Consider the following 23,292-nt stretch of genomic DNA (forward strand, 5'->3'; position numbering starts at 1 on the left):
CTAGCCCTTTCTAGCTACATATGGGTGAAATATTTTGAAATTTTGGTCCTGCCCCACCCCTGAACACACCAATTCAGTACAGATTGCTATGTTTCAACCTGTTGTTTGTGACACAGGGTTTTCAGTTACATCTGAGACCTCTTTCCAGATTTAGAAGAAATTACTTTTTGAATGGCAGACATCATAAAATGTCAATTCCAAATAATATAATATGCAGGAAAAAATATTCATATATATTACTAGAATCATAGTCATGAGTTATTTCAGAATATCCAGGTAATATACAAAATCCAAGATCTTATTACACAGCTGAGGAAGATTTGACATGCGTTTACATTCTTTATAGTCTGGGAAACATTCATGTTCAACCATTAGAGCAGCTCTTGTCAAATTATGACTAATAAGAGGTAGGGTATAAGAAGGGAAGAGACTATACAGGAGCCACTTCATGGATTGCCTGTGTCTTCTGTGAAGAAGGTGTACATCTTGACTGTGTCTAGACTGGCAAGTTTTTTTGCAAAATCATCTGCTTTTGCGGAAAACTTGCCAGCTGCCTACACTCGCTGCTTGAATTTCTGCAAAAGCACTGACGATCTCATGTAAGATTGTCAGTGCTTTTGCGAAAATACTGTGCTGCTCCCGTTCGGGCAAAAGTCTTTTTCCGACAAACTTTTGCGCAAAAGGGCCAGTGTAGACAGCAGAGATTTGTTTTCCGCAAAAAAGCCCTGATCGCGAAAATGGCGATCGGGGCTTTTTTACAGAAAAGCGCATCTAGATTGGCCACGGACGCTTTTCCGCAAAAAGTGCTTTTGCAGACAAGCTTCCTGCCAATCTAGACGCGCTTTTCCGAAAATGCTTTTAATGGAAAATTTTTCTGTTAAAAGCATTTCCGGAAAATCATGCCAGTGTAGACGTAGCCAATTTGTATGAAACTATAAATGCATAGCAAATTCCAGAGCTCTCCACAAAGGGATGCAGCATGATTTTGGTGAATTTTTTTAATATCAGGAGCATGAAACCATGGATAGAGAAGTAGAGAGAGAACTGTTTTTGTTTTTGGTGGTGGTGGTGGTTTTTTGTTTTTTGGGGTTTGGGTTTTTTTTTCTGAGCAAATATTTTATTAACTCTGAGATATGATTTAGATATTTCTCTGAAGCAGAGGGTGCTACAGATTAGAATGAGAACATCCTGCAGGAGAAACTTGTGGGCTTACCTTCCTTGAGGACAAAAATGAAGGGGCTGTCTTTGGAATGTGCCTTGAATGTTGATGGCTTGTTAGATGCTGCGTGAGCTGCTTTATAGTAACATGCAGTGTTCCATGTTCCAGAAGGTGAATATATATCTGGGTGATGTACGTATGCCCTTTGTTCCATGTCTCCCTTGTGAAAAATTTGTCTCCCTTGTGAAAAATTTAGATTTTGCAGTGAGCACACTAACACATCTAAGGTATTATGACTGGTCTCTGAAAGCATAACACATCTAGCCTCTGAAGATCATAAAGTATATTGCCTTTATTGCTTTCTGTATGGCTTTGAATTTGAGAGAGAGAGAGATGACTCTTTAGAACCTTAAATAGGATATACCACACACAATGACTATAGAACTTTGTTAAAAAAAAGACATTGTGCCAAGGACAATAAGGCTTATTTTGCGGTGTTTGGCACATCACAGAGTCAGTGACACCAAAATCCTCATTCTGATCCAGAGCCACTCTGGATTTTTATCTGTGTAACTGAGATCAGACTCTAGCCCAGGGGTGGAGAACTGTTTTTGGCTTACAGAAAAATCAGTTGGGGGCTGCACATAAGCAAGAAACAAAACAAAAAACCTCACCCCTTATCAGCATGGACTCCCCAATGCTGAGAGCCACAGGGCCCAGATCCAGGTAAGCCGGGGTTTGCATTTGGCCCTCAGGCCTTAGGTTCCCTTCTCCCGCTCTAGCCCATAGCCATTTCTTTCTCTCTTGTATTTATAGATAGTTATTTAAATGTAGGCATTTTTTCTAAGCTAATCTGCAGAGAAATAGGATGAGTACATTGATTTCAGTGGGAGTTTGGGAGTGAGAAGGAATACAAGGCTACTGAGTGGCTTGAAGTTCTGGCACTTAGAGTAAGCATTCTAAATGTTGTTTTGGGGATTCAAATGCAGTTATTTCATTTTTCCTCTATAATGGCTTGATTCTTCAAGGTGCTGAATCCTATCAGAAGTTCAGTATTATGGACATTAGTGAGAGGGTGAGGGTCTTATGTGCCTCACAGTATCATGCTTTTATAGTTTGCATAGTTAAAACTTTTCTTTTACTGGCAAGCAAGAGATTATAAATACCAGCATGAATTCTCCATTACAGTAATCATTGGGAAGAGCAGCTCAACCTGGTAATTTTTTTTCTTTCCGATAAAAAATAGAACAAAAAGCGTTAAGCTGTGTTCAGTCTCCATAGAATTTTAGAACTTTTAAAAATAAACTCGGTATTAAAATAGTTTTGCTCATTTTTAGCACCAATTGTGTTCTTTCCTTAGTCTCTCCTCACTGTCTGGATTATGTTAATTCTCAAAAGTTTTTCAAGGGATTAGCTCAAAGTAGCAGCAAAACTGTACAATTTGGGGTGGAATTTAATAGAGAATTCTGAAAAAAAAGCAAAATAATTAATTTGGTCATTGTAAAATTATGGGAGAATAAAGAGAGAGCTGATATTTAATATTGACTGCTGCTGAATGAACCATCCATTATTTCAATACAAAATAATTTTTAGTGCAAGAGCTTAATGTCATTTTGTAGCAGTTGGATTGATACCATTGGCCTATTGGTTCAATAGTCTGTGAAGCAAAATAATTCACATGATAGACTCAGCCATAAAAGTAAATCAATCAGACCCAAGCTGCTATTTTACAAATATACCCAAGTAAATGTGTACTGCTTAAATAATGGCTGCTTGCAAAATGATTTTATGATAAATATTAGCACTCCTTTTGATGAATGATATCTGTACTCCATAAACTCAGAACATTTTACTTTATACAAAGTAAAGTTATAGAAGAGCTAGTCATTGGAAATAAGCTTCGATCAAGTGATCATAAGTTGATTCATCTTAAATTAATGAATAGATAGTTAAGCTGATTTTGGTTAACTGATTTTTTTATTTTAAAATTGCAGATTTTGTGAAATTAAGGGGAATAAGTTAAAGTCAGATGGACTGAATAGGTTAGTGACTTAAATGTGGAGGAGTCTTAGAATTTCTTCAGATCAGCTGTTTGAAATGTGTATCACAAGAGGAAGGGGCATGAGTGTGAAGGAAATGTAGGGAAAAACAGCAAGATCCAGATGGATGATTAACTGTCTCAAAAAGCTAATTATGCATAATTAAAGATGCTACCCTGTATAGGGAATTAAAAAAGGATCTACCAGCAAATAAAATTTAATAGTGGAGGTTAGACAATGTAGGAGTAAAGTGAGAATTGCTAAACGTCTATCTGAATTAGTTTTTGCCAAGAAAATTAAGATAGATAGAAGGTTTTTAAATTATAAATAAAAAGAAAATAAGGAAGGATGAAATTGGAATGCCATAGCATTCCATGTGGAAAAAAGCTGAAGATAATCTACGTATAGCCCCAAAAGAATGGCTATTTCCCCTCTTTTGATAGTATGGAATAGGTGCATGAAGACAGTATAAGTGATGGAAATGAGCATCTAGAAATGAAAATTTTCACATCTGAGGTGAAATACAGTGAAACCTCTGTTATCCGGCACACTGTTAACCAGAAAACTTTGTTAACCGGCATTGCCCCCAGCCACAATACTGTCACATCTTCAGGTGCACAGGCCTGGCTTGATTCACCATGATTGGCTTAACAATTTTTAATTAAGAAGTACTAATCATCTTTAACTCAAAATAAAAATGTGAGACCAACTACCTCACACTACATAACTACCAATATTAAAAACTTGAGTTTTACTATTATTGTCCATTGGTCTTTCCCAGGTTGATGGGACCCTCAGATAAATGGAATTTTTAGATAACAGGAATGCCTTAATCCCCGAGCATGCCGGATAACACAGGTTTTACTGTAAAAATATTAAAAGCTTAATGCGCTCTTATCTGGGGCAGAGTGGACAGATAGTTTTTATTTCAGAATATTGAAACAACTGGTGTGTGTGTCAAGGTCCCAGGGCAGAACTCAAGCTGCTTGAGTTCCAATTTTTGGGCCAAGGTCAGGATCAAAGGTTAGAACTCCTCTCAGGGTTCTGGGTCCAGAGCAGGTGTCAGAATCCAAGACCAGAGCCAAAGTAGATGACAGGAGTTCAGAAGCAGAGTTGTCTTGATTCACATTGTTGGGATACTTTCTGGTACAACCAATGGATTTTTGTGGGTCCAAAAGGCCCTTTGAGAGCCTCTAAGGCAGCTGCCAACATAATCTCTTGGGCAAGACTTTTGGTAGTATATGCCAATAGCAGTTTGTAGGTTGTAGAGACTGACCAAGTTATAGCTGCCCCCAAATGATGTTGTGAAGGTTTCCATTGTCTGGTGGCTCTGCCAACCCAGCTTATCTGGGCAGATGCATGGAAGGCCACAGTGATGTCACATACAGGGCCCTGGGATGCCAGTTTCCAAGAGTGTTCCTCAGGGCCGCAACCTTGCCAGTCATGACATGGAGAACCACACCTGATTTTAGAATTCAAATTCCCACAAGATTTATGATCATCATGTCCCTGGACCTGTGCAGAGGGCAACATGGTGAAAAAAAGAAAAAGAAAAATGTTTAAAGAAGGTTTCATCAGCACTGGACTTCCTCGTTCTAAGAGGTGTGCGATTGAGGCTAGGACCTCTTCTGTTACAAGACTAATTACAAAATCTACTTTACTTTGATCAATGGAATAGAATGTGGTGCAGTAGAGGAACTGCAAACAACATTAATCCCTCCTCCCCCCGAAAATGTTGGTGTTCCCAATGTGAGGAGTTCCTCCTGGAGATGGTCAACTCATACACGCATTTCTGGTGCTCTTTGGGAAATTCCAGGTATGAGATGACTTGATGTCTCCATGTTCTTACTAGACTGGCCATTTGCATGGTTTAGAAGTGCTCCAGGGAAATTGTCAGTGTTCTGGGGTGGGACTCAAGTCTGATCTCAAACTACTTACAGGTCAACAGAAGTCTAAACAAAGACATTGGCTGGATGGCCCTCTACATTCCACAGCCTAATGACAAAAACAAACAAACAAACAAAGGGTACTTAAAGGAGGTACTAAGTATTCTTATCAGCTTCATTTAGCATGGACACTCTAATTGACAATTTCTTTCCCTTCTTTTTCCTCCTCTTCCCCCACCCATCTTCTCTCTGTGCTATTTATTTGAAAACTAGACTGACCCCTTAAATACCTTCCATCTGAAGAAGTGGGTTGTGCCCATGAAAGCTCATGATACCATCTATCTTGTTAGTCTCTAAGGTGCTGCAAGACTATTTGTTCTTTTTAAAGTTTTTTTCCAGTTACAGACTGAGGGTATGTCTACACTACCCCCCTAGTTCGAACTAGGGGGGTAATGTATGCATACCGAACCTGCTAATGAAGCCTGGGATTTGAATTTCCCGGGCTTCATTAGCATAAAGCCGGCTCCGCCATTTTTAAAAGCCGGCTTGTTCGAACCCCGTGCCGCGCGGCTACACACGGCACGGGCTAGATAGTTCGAACTATGTAGTTATTCCGAACTATCTGTACGCCTCGTCCTGCACTTAGGATGTGTCTAGACTACATCCCTCTTTCGGCAGAGGGATGTAAATTAGACACTTAGAAATTGCAAGTGAAGCCGGGATTTGAATTTTTCGCGTTTCATTTGCATAATCGGGTCATGGCGCTCTTTCGAAAAAGCGTTATTTTGAAAGTGAAACCACAGTCTAGACGTGGTTCTTTTGAAAATAGAAGCCTTTTTCGAAAAGTCCTGTAAAGAAAGGCTTCTATTTTTGAAAGACCCGCATCTAGACTGCGGTTTCACTTTCGAAATAACGCTTTTTCAAAAGAGTGCCATGATGCCATTATGCAAATGAAACATGGGAAATTCAAATCCCGGTTTCATTTGCATTTTCGAAGTGTCTAATTTACATCCCTCTGCCGAAAGAGGGATGTAGTCTAGACACACCTTTAATGAATAAACTTTATTGACATAAGTAGGGCAGGATTGGGGCCAGTTCCCACATAAAAAGCCACATTTCTCAGTAAAAAATAACCCTTGGAGTTTGGTAATTTTGACATTAATCTTCAAAGTTAAACCTTTACTTCTCTCGCAGGCATAGCATGCAAAATTACTGGGGAAATGATTGTATTGTAAATTACATCAACTACTTTTTTTTTTATTCTCACAGGCACAACAGCTAACAGATCTGCAGCAAAAGCTAGCAATTGCAAAAGATGAGTTGGAAAAGGCAGCCCTTGACAAAGTAAGAATGTATCTGGATGTTGTGAAGATATTTAGCTCTCTTAGCTGTGGATGCTACAGTGTATCCTGACAAAGAAATACAAATTAAGACGTCAGTTCTGCAAAGACTTATACTTAATGTACTCGAGGTAGTCCCACTGAAGTCAGTGGAACTTATCAGTGCATAAAGTTAAACTCAGATATGGAGTTTTGACAGTTGTGATCAATAAGATTAAAGGTAAAATATCTGGGAAATTCAGATCAAATTCTAAGGTTACCTTGCAGTAAAGAGATGCTGATATTTGGTCAACTTTTGGGCTTGATTTTACCCCTGAGCCATGGGGCCCAAGCTAGATGAAGTTGAAATGTATTTAACCCTATGGGAATAGTTGAGCCACAGTCCATCCCTCACCTCCTGGGGGCATAGAGGAAATTTGCAAGCTAGTTATCCCTTGAGATTGTGCGGCATTCTTCCCTCGGTGTACCCAGCTAGATCTGCATGTCAGTTATTGGTTATGGAGAGTTGCATGATGGATTGCCTTTTCTTGGTGCTTTGGGGAGCATGGAGGAAGCAATAATTGATCTTCCACAACTGTGGAACTGTGATTGTCCCTTGGAGTTTCTCTGAATCCTCCCCAAGCTCTATTTGCATGCTTACACAAGTCAGGCACTGTCTTACACATTGTGAGCAAGAGACCTAATATTTTCATTAGAACTAATCCAGTGTTTGCAACTTGCCTAATGTTCTGTGAGATGTTCTTTGAGACATGAGAATATAGTTAGAATTCTAATTGAGTAAACCAAGCTAATCAATCACTAGTTAGAATAAACATTACGAATGACTAAGCAAATCAAGAACCAGCTAAAGTATATAATGTATAAAAGTTGAGTTGATCACGTTGAAATGAAATGTTGTTACCTTATCAAAATGAAACACTTTTGACCTTACTGTAATAAATATTTCAGTAACATCAAAATAAAATATAAGGTTTTTTTTTTTCCCAAAGTGAAATTTTTACTTGTTCCAATTCAGAACAAAAAATAAATTTCAGAATTTTCTTTTGGTACAGGAATTTGGGGTTTTGGCCATGCCTGATTTTTTCCTATGGCTCATCTTGTGTTGATATGGCAGCTAATGTGATGACCACTCTGCATTCTCTCTCAAAGCATTAAGCTAAGCTTATATGGACGTGGGGAGGATGGGAAGGTGGAAGGTAGAAAAACTGGAGTCTAAAAAATAGATAAGACAATACTGAGCATAATGCTAAAGTCTTTTATTAAATATGTTTTATTTGATAATCTTTGGGTTTCTGTGATTCTTGTTGTTTATACTCCTTCCACTGAGCTAGGAGGCTTTTTTTCTGCAGCGAATTAATGCTTTACTATACTGATCTCACAAAGTTGGTGCACACAGTGTCTGGAGGAGAGGAAAGATCACAACAAAGTATATGGTTTGGGAAATATAACTGCTTTAGAAATGGATAGCATTCTATAGCTGCTATATTGCCTATTTTGAACCACAGTCAGATACTTCAAATATCAGCCAAAATCTGAAGCTGGATCCAGATATATTTCCTTGTGCCACTCTGATGCTATAAAGGAAGCCTGTAACTGACCTAATTGGCCAGTGATTCCCTGCTTTATGTAACTGCCCCTCAGAAACTTAGTGTAGGAGATATATTGTGTGGAAGGGTTTTGGCTGGAGTGTATTTAGTGCCATCACAGTCCTCTATAAAAGAAGTCCTGGGCTTTTCAGATTTATAAGTTGACCTTCAACAGCCTGGGGATCTGGTGAGTGGAAAGATGATATAAAACAATTCTATTTTGTTCCTTGCCCACCCCAAGTCAATCCCTGTACTGTGAAAATATGAACTAGACTCAAAGATCAAGCCTTCACTCTTTAATGAGCCCTTCATCTCAGGCAAAATGCATTCCTATTGGATGATTTTTATTTATTTATTCTGGCAAGTCTATGCAGTCGCTGCACTGAATTACAGATTTTTTTTCCCACAGGAAGGAAACAGGAAAACTATTCTGTTCTGTCCTCTTTTTTTTTTTCTTTTCTTTTTTTGTCTTCAGTCCATGTATTGTTTCTATGATTTTCATCTTTTTGATCTGAATAGTGCTTTTGCAATAATTCTTCATGACATTCTTAGGATTTTTCACACTGGATTTTTTTTCCTGGAATAAAACCCAAGTTGTGCTCTTCAGGGTTCCAAACAGGGCTCTTTATGTGATTTACCTCTAGGTTCTAATTTGTTAGAAGCAAGGTGGGTCTGATAGCTCAGTTCTATTCTTCTTTAATGGAAAGCACATCATAGTTATCAGAATATTTAAAAATGAGGAAAAAAATCTCAGGATATTTGTTCTTGGTTATTTGGCTTAGCAGTGCTAAAGGCACTAGATATAAACAGCTAAATTACTATAGATACACAGTTATACCTGCATTGTAGTGTGGCTTTTACTTTCTCTCTCATTTTTTTTTACCCGTTACAGTATGTTTGGATCTGTCTGCATAAGATACTTACCTGGCCCCCATTATCACAGGATACGTCTACACAGCATCCTAATTTCGAAATAAGATACGCAATTTGCGCTATGCAAATTGTGTATCTTATTTCAAAACTATTTTGAAATTTGGTGCATTTACACAGTGCCAAATTTCAAAATAACATGCTACAAGGTTTACCAGGATGGTGAAATAACATGCGTGTTATTTCAAAAAATATTTTGAAATAATGGGTGGCTTGTGTAGATGCAGGGTAGCTATTTTGGAATACCGGAGGTATCCCAAAATAGCCATGCAGTGTAGATGTACAGAGAGAGATGTAGATTAGGCACGTCGAAATTGCTAATAAAACAGGGATTTAAATATCCTGCGCTTCATTAGTATAAACATGGCCTCCACTTTTTTTTGAAACAGCTTTTTCAGAAAAAAAAAGCAAGTCTAGACACGGATCTGTCAAAAATAAACCCTTTTTCAACAGATCTTGTATTCCTCAAAAAATGAGGTTTACAGGATCTGTCGAAAAAGGGTTTATTTTCAACAGATCAGTGTCTAGAATGCTGGGTTTTTTTTCAAAAAAGCTCCATTTCGGAAAAAAGCAGGGGCCATGTTTATGCTAATGAAGCGCAGGATATTTAAATCCCTGTTTCATTAGCAATTTTGAAATGCCTAATCTACGTCTCTCTGTTGACAGAGAGATGTGGTCTAGACACAGCCTAGGAGTGGTCTGAGTCTGCATGCCTTTCTATAAGAATGTTATACGATAACTCCTTGGGAGTATTCTGTCACTCATTCAGGATACTCAGTTTTTCTGTCCAAATCTGGAGAATGAATTTTCTCTTTCTTTCTTTCTCACTCTCACTCTCACTCTCACTCTCACTCTCACTCTCACTCTCACTCTCACTCTCACTCTCACTCTCACTCTCACTCTCACTCACTCAGGATCCAAGAATTGTGAGTGGTAAAATGAGCTGCTGTTCTTACAATAGTTGGAGACACTCCCAATAATTATTTGGTATAATTATAGGAAGTGTTACCTAAATATTCTGGGAACAGCAGCTCATTTTACCACTCACAATTCTTGGATCCTGAGTGTTCCCAATCTAAACCAATCTATGAATATATTATTAACTATGTCTGTGTGAGAGAAAATCTTTCAGTCCCAATAAATACACTTGTGCAGAAATACTAAATATCCGGAATGAGTGTTACAATATCACATACACACATGTATGTCTATATTTATGTTTCTGTCTGTATGAAACACAAAATGAATGTCTGCTTCTCTCCAGCAAACCTGCGTACAAAGGATGTTACAGCCCTGTAAACTGTATGATGCTTGGTAGATTACATCGTAGCTCTCTTGAATATAAGCGGTCTTTTAAAAAAGACATCTTGGTAAAATTGTGTGAGAATAGAAGGGAGTTTACTCTGACTTTCCCAGTCTGTTTCATGTGCAATGTACATACTCTAACCCATCGGTCAGTTATGTAAAGGGTATATTGCTTTAATTTCCTGCTTTAATAAGAAAAAAAGATTCCTACAGCTGTTGCCAAGTGTTTGGTTCAGAGCAGAAAGAAAACAAACTGAACTGCTCAATATAGCCTATCTTTAAGAGCTGATGACTTCTCATTTTCCCCAGGAGTCACAGCTGAAAGCTCTGAAGGAGACTGTACAACTCTGCCTGTCTTCCGTTCTGCACAATCAACCTCCCGCTACGAATATAATCCCTTCAAAACCAACTGAGAAGCTGACAGCCCCTGTTACAAATGACTCAAAAGTTCCATTTCAAGTGACAAACACCAAGGTACAATTCCCCCCTCCCCATTTATTTTTAAAACAGCTTTGCAAGTGTATCCTGTAAGGCCATCAAAGTGGAACTAAGGAGGATTTTAAATTCATTGAAAGATTAAGATGAATTTTGAAGATAATTCTAAGCCTATTTCTGATGTCACTAATATTATATTTAAAAAGTTGAAAACCAGCTACTTTTCTTAGTGAACAAAATTTTGTCTATCTCCTGTGAAATGGCTCCTGCTTTCAATGACAGTGGGCTTGTGAATACAATAATAATTATATTAATTCATATTGGTTTTATATGAATTGCTTGGCACTGAAAATAGTATTTGATGATGTATGGGAAAAATGGCAAAAAATTATTACAACCATTCATGTCTTCCAATATGAATGATAGAAATGAAAGATGCAGTGGGAGACTCAAAAGAAGAGAATCTATTTGTTTTAATTCAGTCTGCTGATTGATTACATATGGGGGCCATGAAGAAGAATTGACTTTCTTTGAGGGATACAAATGAAAGCACACTGGACTTGGGAGAAGAAGGCATGAGTGGAATTAAAATGAGACAATGTGGTCTCGGGGAGTAGAGCTTGGATTTAGAGCTGGAAAAACATGGGTTTCTTGACACTGATTCTTCTTTAGTGACTGTGCTTTCTGCAGGGTCCACTCTATAGATGTTCAGTTAAAGCTGCAGAGTAATTTCAGTAGGCAGAATATAATTATTGAATTAGGACTTTATGATCAGGACATTATGATCAGATCTCCCTGATCCGGGAACACCCATGGTCCTGCTAGACCACAAATGTTGCTGGATGAGGGAGTCCCAGTTTGGGGAGGTCCAACCTATATAGGGTGAGGGGTCTGTTTCAGTGCTAATTATGAAGAAAGAGACTGCGTTACTCTATTTCCTGTAGTATCCTGAGATTTTCTTGGAGGTCAAACAGACTAAGCTCCACCGTGCTTAGAGTGTGGAATCTTAGGAGAACCTTTTTCTGAAACACTGCATCTAAAGGGTTCTTTATGTTGTTACTCTACCAGTAGAAGTTTCATATATCTGCTTTGCTTCAGTGTGAAAATAATGTGTAAACCTATTACTTCGTAATGGGGTTAAAAGGCCACTGTGCATCTGGCTAATTCAGATGTGGTGTCACAGACATCAAACTGATGCTGTCCAGCTCTCATTGACTTTACAGAAGTGAATGCAGTGCAGACGTCGAGGGAAGTGGAAATAAAAGCAGTGCAAATATGTAGTGAAGAACTTCTAGGCTCTGGATTCGGGAAAAAAACCCACATGCAATTGATTATCTCTCCAGTCTTATAAATGCTATATTTGTTGCATATTTCTATATATAAAACCTTAATTTATGTCAGTATTTCCCAAGCAATTCTGTCTAAAAACATGAACAGGTAGGCTTCTGTACATCCATCCACAGGAGTATATTTGAATATGAAAAGCATTATTGCCTCTTCCATAGTCATTGTTCACATTTCTCTGTACTTGGCACATGCCGAGAACATGTCTGAGAAAATAATGGGTCTCAGTCCTGCTGTTCCACCCATTGACAAGCCATTATTATAAATCTGTGCATTATCTATGATTATAAAACCACTGAAATCTGCTACTGTGAAATAGGTTGTCAAAGAATCACAGCCTGGGCCAGAATTATACTCTCTGCACCTGAATTATGTGAAGACTTTTCATAAAAAACATCCATTGTTATGTATTTAGTCCTTGACTTTGTCTTCTGTTTACAAGCTAACTAACCCAAGCTACGTGTTTGTGTATATATGAGTGCATTTTTTCATTCCTTCATACTCTCACCTGCATTTTCCCGCTGTAGGTTATTTAATTCTGTGTGCATGTACATTATTTTAATTCAAAGATAGGGACCCTCAGTGGAAAAATACTCATGAATCCTGTCACTTTTGATAAGTATCAGTCCAACCTTCAGGGGAAAATGTGACGCTTTGCTTGGTAAATACCTTAACTTCAAAGGATACTCATCCAGCTTGAAAAATTGCTTTAAAAAATGTCAAATTTACATACTACTTGCAAATTAAAATTGATATTATGTGGTCTATACCACTCAGGGACAATAGCCTCTGGAATTGGTTTTAGTTCCTATTAAACACGGATGAGGAGATTCTACATTTGTGTCAATGGCTGGCCATTACAAAATTATACGGTGGTTTTGGCATCTCGCCTCCTAATGTTTTGAGAGTCACATTATCATAGGCAAGGAGATGTGGCAAGAAGATTGCTTCTCTTGCCACTGCCAACAGGAAAATCAAATATTTTAATAGTTATGCACAGATTTGGTTTATGTGGAGATTGTTGATTTGAGAACAAGCTATGGAGTTGGACAGCTCAGGAGTATTGGTCAGTGTGACGGGGTGCCCCCGTCCCTGGGTCCTCCCATGGACAATCCCGAGAGCCGGGGGAAGGGAGTGGAAACCGGCTCACTCCCCCGGCGGTGCTGCGCATGCACCCAGGTCCGCGCACCACGTTTAAAAGGTGGCCGGACCAGCTGGTCAGGGGCGGAAGTGGCTGGGAGCCTGAGGCAGGCGTGGGCGTCCTGGCGAATGGCCGCAGACGCCAGACGGAGGGGGAAGCCGTCAGGAATCCCGGGCGGCAGCGGAAGCAGCTGGGAGCCCGGAGCAGGTCCGGGCGTCCAAGCAAGCAGCCGCGGACGCCAGGCGGTGGGGAAAGCGGCCGGAGACGCCGAATGAGCAGACACTGGCTGGGGGTGCCGTGGCAGGGTGACCAGAGACACTGAGTCAGTGGAGGCGGCCAGGGAGGTCGCCCGAGGGCGAGGGACTGAGACACCAGGGGAAGAGTGGTCTAGACCCCAGGACGCGCACAGGACCCGAAGACGGGACAGCCGAAGATGTCACCCCCTGGAGCAACACTCACGACAGACCCAGAGGAGCTGTGAGTAACCCCACGAGGGGCACCGAGGCCTCCCCACCCCAGACTTCGTGTGACTCGCCCCCCAACCAGGGGGAAACTAGCGGCTTGCTGGGCGGTAGATTGGTCTCTCCCAAATGCATTGGTGTAGACCGATACCTAACCCCCTTTAAGGGACAAGCCCAGAGCAAAGCTAGGGAGTGGGGCATCAGTGCAGTTAACGCGAGGACCCATTCCCACACGAGCTTGGGGGTGGAGGGGGGGGGATTTGCAACAGTCAGAAATAGAAATTTTCACATTTAGGTCATGGAAATGTTTCAAACCCAGCAATTGAAAAAACATTGCCATGTGAACTCCATTTGGTGCCATACATTAAATGACTTGGTGGTCTGGAATCCAATTTTGAATGGACAATTCAGAGTTCCAACAAAAATTACCCTACCCTATCTCACCAGTAATACACATCCTTAGTATTAGTCTAAGCCGAGAGGATAAAAATTAAATAGTCACGGATTGACTTTTCTTCCTACTTACTGAACTGGACATTCAAAATCAGAGTCAGGGATATATAGATGGGACATTTTTTGCATTACCATTTCTGCCTTTTCTTCCTGGGATAAGATGAGGGCAATAATATAAATCCAGCGTTTCTATTGTGAGGGCTGCTCTTGCCATATTTTCTCCAGATCAAAAATTCCCTTGCTTTAAAAAAAAAAAAAAAAAAAGAGCAGGTAAGGATAAAATTGCAAGAACAAGAAGAAACACAGACTGATTGAATTTATCTTTCTTTATGAAGGACAACATGGAAAAAGATACATTGTGTTACCTCAATCAATATATTTTCTTATTTAAAGAGATTTCCATTGAAAATAACACGCCCAATACTCTTGTGTGTAAGTGGTCAGGGCATTTGCCGTTGCAAATAAACAACCAAAGGAACAATCTGTGGATTCATGACAACCTCATCTAGAGAGTAAGCCTTAGCTGTGAGAGTTCTCAAATTCTGGAGCAGAGTTCTGCTCTGCTACAGCAGTTCTTAGTTTGAAGTATGGTCTCTAAGGGGGTCATAGCTGGCAGTCATGAGTTATGGTAGCCCCTACAACATCTAAGACAATCCTAAATAAAAAAAGCAAAGAAAATCTGTACCTTCAGGGATAGACTCATGGAAGAGACATCTGCGAGATGTTACATCAAAAAGAAGAAGATATGCATTCGCTGGCTGGATAGTGCTGTGGTGTCTTTTCCCAAGAGTACTGCCTGGAAAAGAAATTCATGGCTCTTCTATGAATTGAGGACTTGAATCAGTTTAGGGATGAAATCTCAGAGAATTTCATGCATAGGGAAGGAAACATTAACCCTTCCAACACTACAGGACAACTTGGAGGAAACACTACACAGGGATACTAAGTTTCCTTGCCTCAGCTTAAGAAAATCTATATTGGGCTAGACTATAGCTAATTTTTCTGTAGTAACATACACCATTGCCACAACTAGTAGTAATATCACAAGCATTATGATTTTGTCAGGAAATTTGATTGAACTGCTAGAGTTTCCCCTTTCGGACACTAGAGAAGCTATAGTTCTTTTTCAAGTGCTTGCTTATGTTCAATCAACATGTGTGTGTGAACTCACCATGTGAACCATTGCCAGAAGATTTTTCTCTCAGCAGTATCCATAGGGGACTGGCTACAGGTTCCCCTGGAGTGGCATGCACATGCTGCGCTATATATAGGGCACTGACAGACCCCTCCGCTCTCAGTTCCTTCTTGCTGCCAATGAAAGTACTTGGAGTGCTAGTGTTACAGCCCTTGCTGTCACTTTTCTCATTTTTAATAGTTGTTTTACTTATAAGTAGTTCCCTCTTAGAAGTTTATTTTTAGTAGTTTTTCCAGTATTAATAAGTCCCTTATGGACATTGCCATGGGCAGGAGCATGCCTCAGACCCCTGGCTTTAAGGCATGTGTTCATTGCCGCAGTCCCATCAGCAAACCACATGACAAATGTTTATGATGCTTGAGAGAATCCCAAGTTAGTGACAACTGCTGAATTTGTAAATCTTTCAAGCCATGAACCAAGGAGAAAGAGATTTGTTTAAAAGCTCTCCTCATGGAGTCAGCCCTCACCCCACAGGAGTCCAACTTGCTGACAGCCACTTAATCTGGGTAGCTATGCTCAGCTCCATATGCTGTCCATCCTGGACTCTTTTCAAGCAGCCCAAGACATAATCTCATGGCCGATGCCATCTACATCAGTTACTGCTAGTCCCCTTTGTAGGGGAAAACCCATGCTTGACCTTCCTGGGTGTCCTGGCAGACAGCACACCCACTCCAAAGGGGCGTCACACCAGAAATCAACTCCTCCCTCCCATACCAACAGAAAGATGACCCTCAACCTGGCACAAGGTCCTTGTGTGATGTGAGATGGCTTGGAGACTTGAGACATGGCTCACCGGTAGTCGGGCATAGACCTTTTGATGCATGCACCCCTGGCACTTGCAGCATACTAAGGACTGGTACGCCCCACAGTCCAGCCACCACTTGAGAGACAGGTTTCCCATCTACCATCTTTGCTTCCTAAATCACTGCCATTTGCTGGCACCATGCTCCCCGTGACACACATTGGAAGGGCTTAGAGGTTCATTGTGGTCCCATTCTGCATCCTGGCACCAGTCATCCACTATTCAGCAGTGGTCAGAAGTGGGGCACTCCCCAAGTGGATCTGTTCATCACCAGACAGAACAGGAAGTGCCAATGTTTCTGCTCCAGACAAGGCCTAAGCAATGGGTTCCTCTGGGATGCTTTTCTCTGTTTCTAGTTACCTCCTGCATCTGGATCTGTTATGAGCTGTCAGGGATGCAACTGCCACCATTGGCATTAGCGCACAGGCCTCTTGGACAGCCTTCCTAGCTCTGATCCCCATCCAAGACATCTGCAAGTCTGCAACATGGTCCTCACTATGTACTTCCACATTCCATTATGCCATCACATGGCAGGCCAAAGATGATGCTGGGTTTGGAAGAACTGTGTTGCTATTGGCATGTCCTTAAACTTCTACCTGCCAAGGATACTGCTTGGAGTCACCTGCATTGAATGGATATAAACAAGCACATGAAGAAGATGACAGTTACCTATTTCCATACCTGGTGTTGTTTGAGAGAGGGTGCTCATTTCCATTCAGCATCCCACCTTCTTCCTCAGGCAAGTTTCAGGCAAGAAGGAACTCAGGGTGGACAGGGTACAGCAATGTCTTGTATAGCACGGCTTGTGCCACTTCAGGGGACATTGAAGCTGGTGCCCTGTGGATACTGCTAGGGAAAATCATGTGGTACCAGTGCATGTGGCGAGTGCACCCACCTACATTGAATGGACATGAGAAATACATATCAAAGAACACCAGTTATGGAAACAGATTATTGTCTTTTTTTCCTGATTACAGTAGTGGAATTGGGAGTTGGGTAGTTGTGGCACTCTTATGGGCAGGCATAGGCCTGGGGAGAGTGGATGCAAAGGGCCCCTGCCAGGGAACAGGGTGACCATGAGTAACAATGAGAAGGCACTGGGGATCTCAAGCTCAGTGTAGATGGGGCCTGCATTTGTTGTGTGCATATTTGGTATGCCTTTAAATTGGCATTTTCTACCTGTAACTGTCACAGAATCATTGAATATGGGGAGGAAGATTAAATAGACAAAAATACCTCATTATATCTTTAAAAAGTTTTTCCTGCGGGACGACAGTGTGACATCATCACATCATCTGCATCCTCATGCTGCCATCTCTGTCCTCAGCCACTTGCTGTGGCCAGCCTCAGCACCATCTCCTCTGGGCATGGGCTGCCTCGGCTCCGACTTCACACTTCAGGGGGCTGCAGCGCCAGGGAGGAACTGCTGGAGCTGGGTCCCCTCCACCATACGAGACTTCTTCCACCCTGCTGGGTCACATCAGTTCCCCTCTGTCATCCAAGCCTGACCTCTGCCTCAGCTTCTTCCGCAGAGACCCTGCACCTCCATCCCACTCCTGCTCTCTCCCCTCTGACCAGACACTTATCCCCAGCCTACTCTTGCACCCTCCCCCCGGCTAGACACCTACCCCCAGAAAGAGGGGGGCATTGGCAAGCATAGTGAATAGTGGGTACAGCCCCCTAGTTTACTGTTTAAAATAGTAATTATTTTTATCCAATATCTTGATATTTGGAGTTCAGGAAGTTTGATATTTGGAGTTCATATCTATTGCTTCTTGAAGTTAACATAAGTCTTATGTTAGGCTCTGGCTCTGGCTTGTCCTTTTATTCAAGGAGAGTCTGTGGTATGGGTCTGTCTTAGTAAAAATGCCAGGAAGAATGTGATTTTTTTGAATCATATTTTGTAATAATTTGCAAGATCTTCCCAACACAGCAGTTGTTTCCAGTATCCTGCTACACATTCTTTAAGCAATTATAGTAATGTATCATTTCAATCATATCCCCTTGTGGAAGGTCAAGAAAAAATACCAAACCAGAACAAGTTTGTAAAATCATTTGTGTTTGCTAAAATTAGTACCAAGGCTGCTCACATCATTTATCATAATATCCCAATTTAAATGCAGGTTTTGACTTTTTGCACAAGGCAGTCATACATTCTTCTATGAAGAACATATAAAACAATACAAATTTAATTGTGGGATTACTTTTTTTTATCCTAGCAATAGAGAGAGTACTGATATAATGAAAGCTTTTCTAATGTGTGCAACTTTTTTCACAGGGTGACCTTGGTTACCATAACATGTTGGAAAACCTCATATTTCAATATTATTTTTCTTAGCATCAGCTTGAAATGTATTGCCTCTGACATTATGACATTGAGAACCCACATACTTCTTGTTTGTAATAGTCCCTCTGCTTAGACTGATTAATGGGTGTCATTCGGCAAGTAGAATTCTTTTGAAACACATATTTCAACAACAAGGGATATGCCAGGCTACTTTTAGTTCATCTGCATTTCACAGAGGACTTTAAAAACAAATCCGACAGTTTGAGAAACAAAATGTGACTCTCCCTTTATTTGAATTGGATATCATGAACCACCCATTTCTTCTCCAGACTCTGTCTACGGTTGAATTCTTTCTTAGTGTTCTTTCTGCTTAGATGACTGCTTCTTCATTGTTGCTGCCTATGAATCATCCACCCCAACTCTGTTGGTATTTCTCTGAGCCAAGTCTTCTTTTCTCTCTGTACTCTCAGCCAGGATTTTCACATGCTCATGATTTCTGTGTCTCATTCCAGCTTCTGTATGCTGCAGACCTTACATCTCCTTCTGGATCTCCTGTTCCTTCTTCAAAATTAAGAAAGCTAAATGTAAATATATACTTTTCTTTCCTCTACAGCTGCCTTGTTCCCTCTGGTGTGTGTCTTTAACTCTCACCATTCCCTCTTCAGTCTACCCAGCATATTGTTGTTGGTGTTGTGGTAGTAGTAATGCAACTAGAGGCTTCTGTCAGTGATTAGGGCTCCTGTTGGTCTAGGAACTATACACATATATAACGAAGACAATCCCTGCCCAAAGGAAGTGACAATCAGATCAACTTTTTTCACCCTATTTTGACCATATACAACATCCCTTTCCCACCTTCTCCCAACACAGGATATGTCTACACAACAGAGTTTTGTCAGAAAAACGGCTGTTTTCCTGAAAAAACTTGAACAGCCACACTGCAATTGCGTTCTTCCTTAAGAAAATCGAAAGAACAGAGGTGTTTTTCCTACATTGGTAATCCTCAGTCTATGAGGAAGAAGCCTTTCTGTGAAAGAGCTCTTTCGCAAAAAGGCGTGCGTGTGTGGACGGGGAAGAGGGAGTTCTTTCGGAAGATGAGGAAAGAGAAAAAAGCACAGGTGCCCTGGTGGCCATTCCACCCATAGCAATCACAGCTTACATGCGAGAGAGCATCCATTCAGTATAGGCGCTCTCTTTTGAAAAAGCAGATCGGGTTTTCAATGTGCTTTTGCACTGTGGATGCTTTCATTCGGAAGACGTTTTTTTCAGAAGATCTCTTCCAAAAAAAGCTTCTTCCAAAAGAAGCCTGTAGTCTAAACAAAGCCAGAGGTGGGATCACTTTTTTACTGGGTCTCTACTTATGTTTCACAGTGTGAGCTTCCAATCCTCACTTTCAAGGTAGTGTACAGCTTTGCCATTAACTACCTCTTAGATCTGTGCTCCATTTACTTTCTTACTTAGTCCTTTGTCTGGATCACCTAGTCATGTGTTTACCTTTAGTAACGCCACCAGTGGTTGAATCCAAAGGTAGTGTCTTCTTTCTACAAAGTATCCGGCAAACTGATGGCAATACAGAAATATTTAATAATAATCTTTCATTTAAAGTCTGAAATTCCTTACTCAGGAATTCCACTGGTCATTTTGCCTGTATAAAAATTTCAGGATTGGGTGCATAAATACTTTTAACTAGGAGATTTAAAACTCCATCATAGGGTATGTCTACACTTGCAGCCCATTTTGGAATAGGGCTGCAAAGGTAGGCATTCAGAATTTCAAATCAAGCCCAGGATTTAAACATCCCATGCTTGATTTGCATCTTCCCGGCTGGGCACCATTTTTGAAATTTACAAGCCTTGAATAACTGCCTATGTCTACACGCGGCAGTGAAACGGGCATTCGAAATAAAGCCCTATTTTGAACTACCTGTTAAACCTCATTGCAAGAGGAATAACAGGTAGTTTGAAATAGGGCTTTATTTCCAACTCCCGTTCCACTGCCGCATGTAGACGCGGGCAGTTATTCTGGGCTTGTAAATTTCAAAAATGGTGCCCGGCCAGGAAGATGCAAATCAAGCGTGAGATATTTAAATCCCAGGCTTGATTTGCAATTCCGAATGCCTACATTTGCAGCCCTATTCCAAAATAGGCTGCAAGTGTAGATATACCCTTACATTCCTTTTCCCTTGCAATTGGTGCAGATTATGGATTTTTTTTTCTGAAGAAAGAATTCCTTTGTAAGTGTTATGGAAATGGGTTAGAAGAAAAGAGCATCACTGCCATTTCATTTGCTCCACAAAAGGATGATTGCTAATATATTTATAAATTCCACTGTCAAAACTTGGCCTTTTATGTAGAAATAATTATTGTCCCCCTACTGCACATTAGCTCAGTGTGGTATGGGGGCTTGTTTATTTTTTTCTTGAGAATGATTTGGAAGCTCATTGCATCTGTCCCCATAACTTAAATCCCTTTCATTTTCTGATAACACTTCAATGTGAACAAGGTTCTTCCATTTTGTCAGAAAACTTCCTTTGTCCCAGAAGAACTCTTTTGCCCCAGAGATGCATTTTAAGGAAGATTTGGTGAGCTGACATTATGTTCTAGAAAAGGTTTTATATCACCATTCATTAAACCAAAAGGTGAAACTGTTTAGTTTTATTGCTATTTTAAAAGGAATCTTCATTTTTAGGGCATTAGCTTTATAGATAAATAGTTTTATAGTTTTTATAGCCAACAGCAACTAGGTGAATTCAGAAGAAAAATAAACAATTATCTATATAACCAAAATCCTTTAAACACCGTAGTTTACATGAATATTTAATGACATAGTCTTTATATCTTTCTGTCATTCAAAGTCAAGCTGATTCTCTGACCTCCCTTCTTCAGCTTCATTCTTAACAAACCCATTATTTTGCTTGAATGCCATTCTCTGCCTTAATATTCTATTATTCAAAACTGTAGATGGGGCAGTATTGCAATGTAGAATAAAACCTAGCTGAGAATTCCCTGGGTTTATCCCATATCCTTGTTTTCACTCGATTCTCTAGAACAGTGGTTGCCAACCTTTTCGAGCATATTTCATGGACCTCTCCCCCACCTCTGGGGCAGGAAAAAAGAGAAAAAGAAAAGATCGAGCTCGCTGGGGTGGGCCTGATCCTTATTTTTAAATGTTCCACGGACCCCTGCTGTACCGTCACAGACCACCAGGAGACTGTGGACCACATGTTGGGAATCACTGCTCTAGAATGAGAGATGTGGTCTGAGAGAGAAAGGAAGTGACCCAGAGCCAGATATGCCTCACTGCGATTGACTAAGAACTTTACCCTGGAGAAATCTAACCTGTATCTTATTCACTGTATCTAGGCTTACTGTACCCATTACCATTCACCTAACTGAAGTTCTTTACAAGGATGCTATGAGGCTTTATTTATTGTTGCAAGACACTAGGGGTAAGTCTACACTTGCTCTCTAGTTTGAACTAGGGAGGCAAATGAAGGTGACCGAAGTTGCTAATGAAGCACAGGATTTAAATATGGACACATTGTCTTTTACAGAAATACTCATACGCATCCCCATATGTTTGGTCCCAGACAAGCTGCCCAAAGTTTTTTTTATTGTACCATTGCTGCTAAGAATAATGAAAGTGCAGCTAATGCAAAACAGCAGGGAATATATGTATCTATGCATATGCTGTGGTAGTGAGCCTATTTTAAGTTTACGGTAGTGTTTTTTCTAACACAATGCCACAGTGTTCTAAGATATGAACAAATATAGTTAGTGTCTTAATTATAATTTAAAATGGCTTACAAAGTTGAATGTAATTGCCAAAACAATCTCAAAGGAATTTTGTTTCTAAGAATCCATTAATGATTTATAGGGGTATGAATGTAGTCTTCCTTTATGTAACATATATTATTAATTGTATAATTGTTAAGGTTTCACTTAACATATCCAAGAGGCTAACTAGGAACATTAGAGTTGCAGTTTAGTATTGCTCTCTTGAATCTGCCTAAACAATAAGTATAATTTAGAAAATGTCCACTATGCAAGAGTATTAATTGCCTCCAGTGAACAAGACAGTTTGGCCTTTAAAACACAAACACAACCTTTACTACTTCTAATAATTTAATAGAAATGTTATATCAAATCATCAACCACAAAAAAAATCCATAATGTTTTGGACACCAACAATAAATGAATGTAATTTGCCTTTGTCTTGAAAGATTCAAGAAGCAATTTGCTGGCCTAACATGAAATCCTGGCAACTCTCAAGGGCTTAAAGGAATGTCATCTCTGATTTTACATTTGAAATCTGGCAAAAATAAAAAAGTTATGTTGGACTTTCAATAAGGACCTGAAAGTTAAACAGTCTAACTGAACCTAACCTCCTATGATTTGAAAAACTGGTCTCCAAAGGCTCATGAAAGAACAGATGATAATGAGAAGAAGAAAAACACAAAATACCCCTACCTAACCTCACCCTGGTTTGGTTGTGAGGGAATTTTTTATGATGTTATTTTAATGACAAGCACACTTATAAAATTAATTAATATTTATTTGTGTCATTATTACATGATCTGAGATTGTTTGTTAGACATTTAAACATACATGACCCTGATCCTGTACTGACTTTACTCTTCTCTTGGCCCTCATCTCGGGGGATCCTCTGCTGGTATAGCAAGCACCAAGAACGTCTGAAAACCACAGTGCAACCTAGAAAAGCCTATAAGTTCACTCCCACTAGCTTCTTATCCTTTTAACAATCTACAACAAAGTCCCTTTCTGGAATTCAGTACATGCTGCTACATGGATAAAAGACTAGAAACAGTTTTAGTGGGTATTCTATTGTTTCATTTACAATATTATTCAGTGAAAAAACTCTAGTCATCTTTTTATCAGTGATGAGTTTGTTGAGAATTTACAATTAAAC

General features: G+C 40.1%; 1 protein-coding gene across 4 annotated transcripts in view; it reads left to right on the forward strand.

Moving 5' to 3' along the window:
• Positions 1-23,292, forward strand: part of LUZP2 (leucine zipper protein 2) — a 480,337-nt gene that overhangs the window by 395,095 nt on the left and 61,950 nt on the right. For all 4 annotated transcript variants that reach the window (XR_012903570.1, XM_075927754.1, XM_014573955.3 and 1 more), the window contains 2 exons: positions 6,354-6,428; positions 10,555-10,719. Coding sequence is in view for 3 of the 4 variants with exons in the window: in XM_075927754.1 (XP_075783869.1) it covers positions 6,354-6,428; positions 10,555-10,719 (240 nt within the window). In the remaining variant the exon portion in view is untranslated. The remainder of the gene's footprint in view (positions 1-6,353; positions 6,429-10,554; positions 10,720-23,292) is intronic.

The sequence above is a fragment of the Pelodiscus sinensis genome, chromosome 4 (genome assembly GCF_049634645.1).
Source record: "Pelodiscus sinensis isolate JC-2024 chromosome 4, ASM4963464v1, whole genome shotgun sequence".
NCBI lineage: Eukaryota > Metazoa > Chordata > Testudines > Trionychidae > Pelodiscus > Pelodiscus sinensis.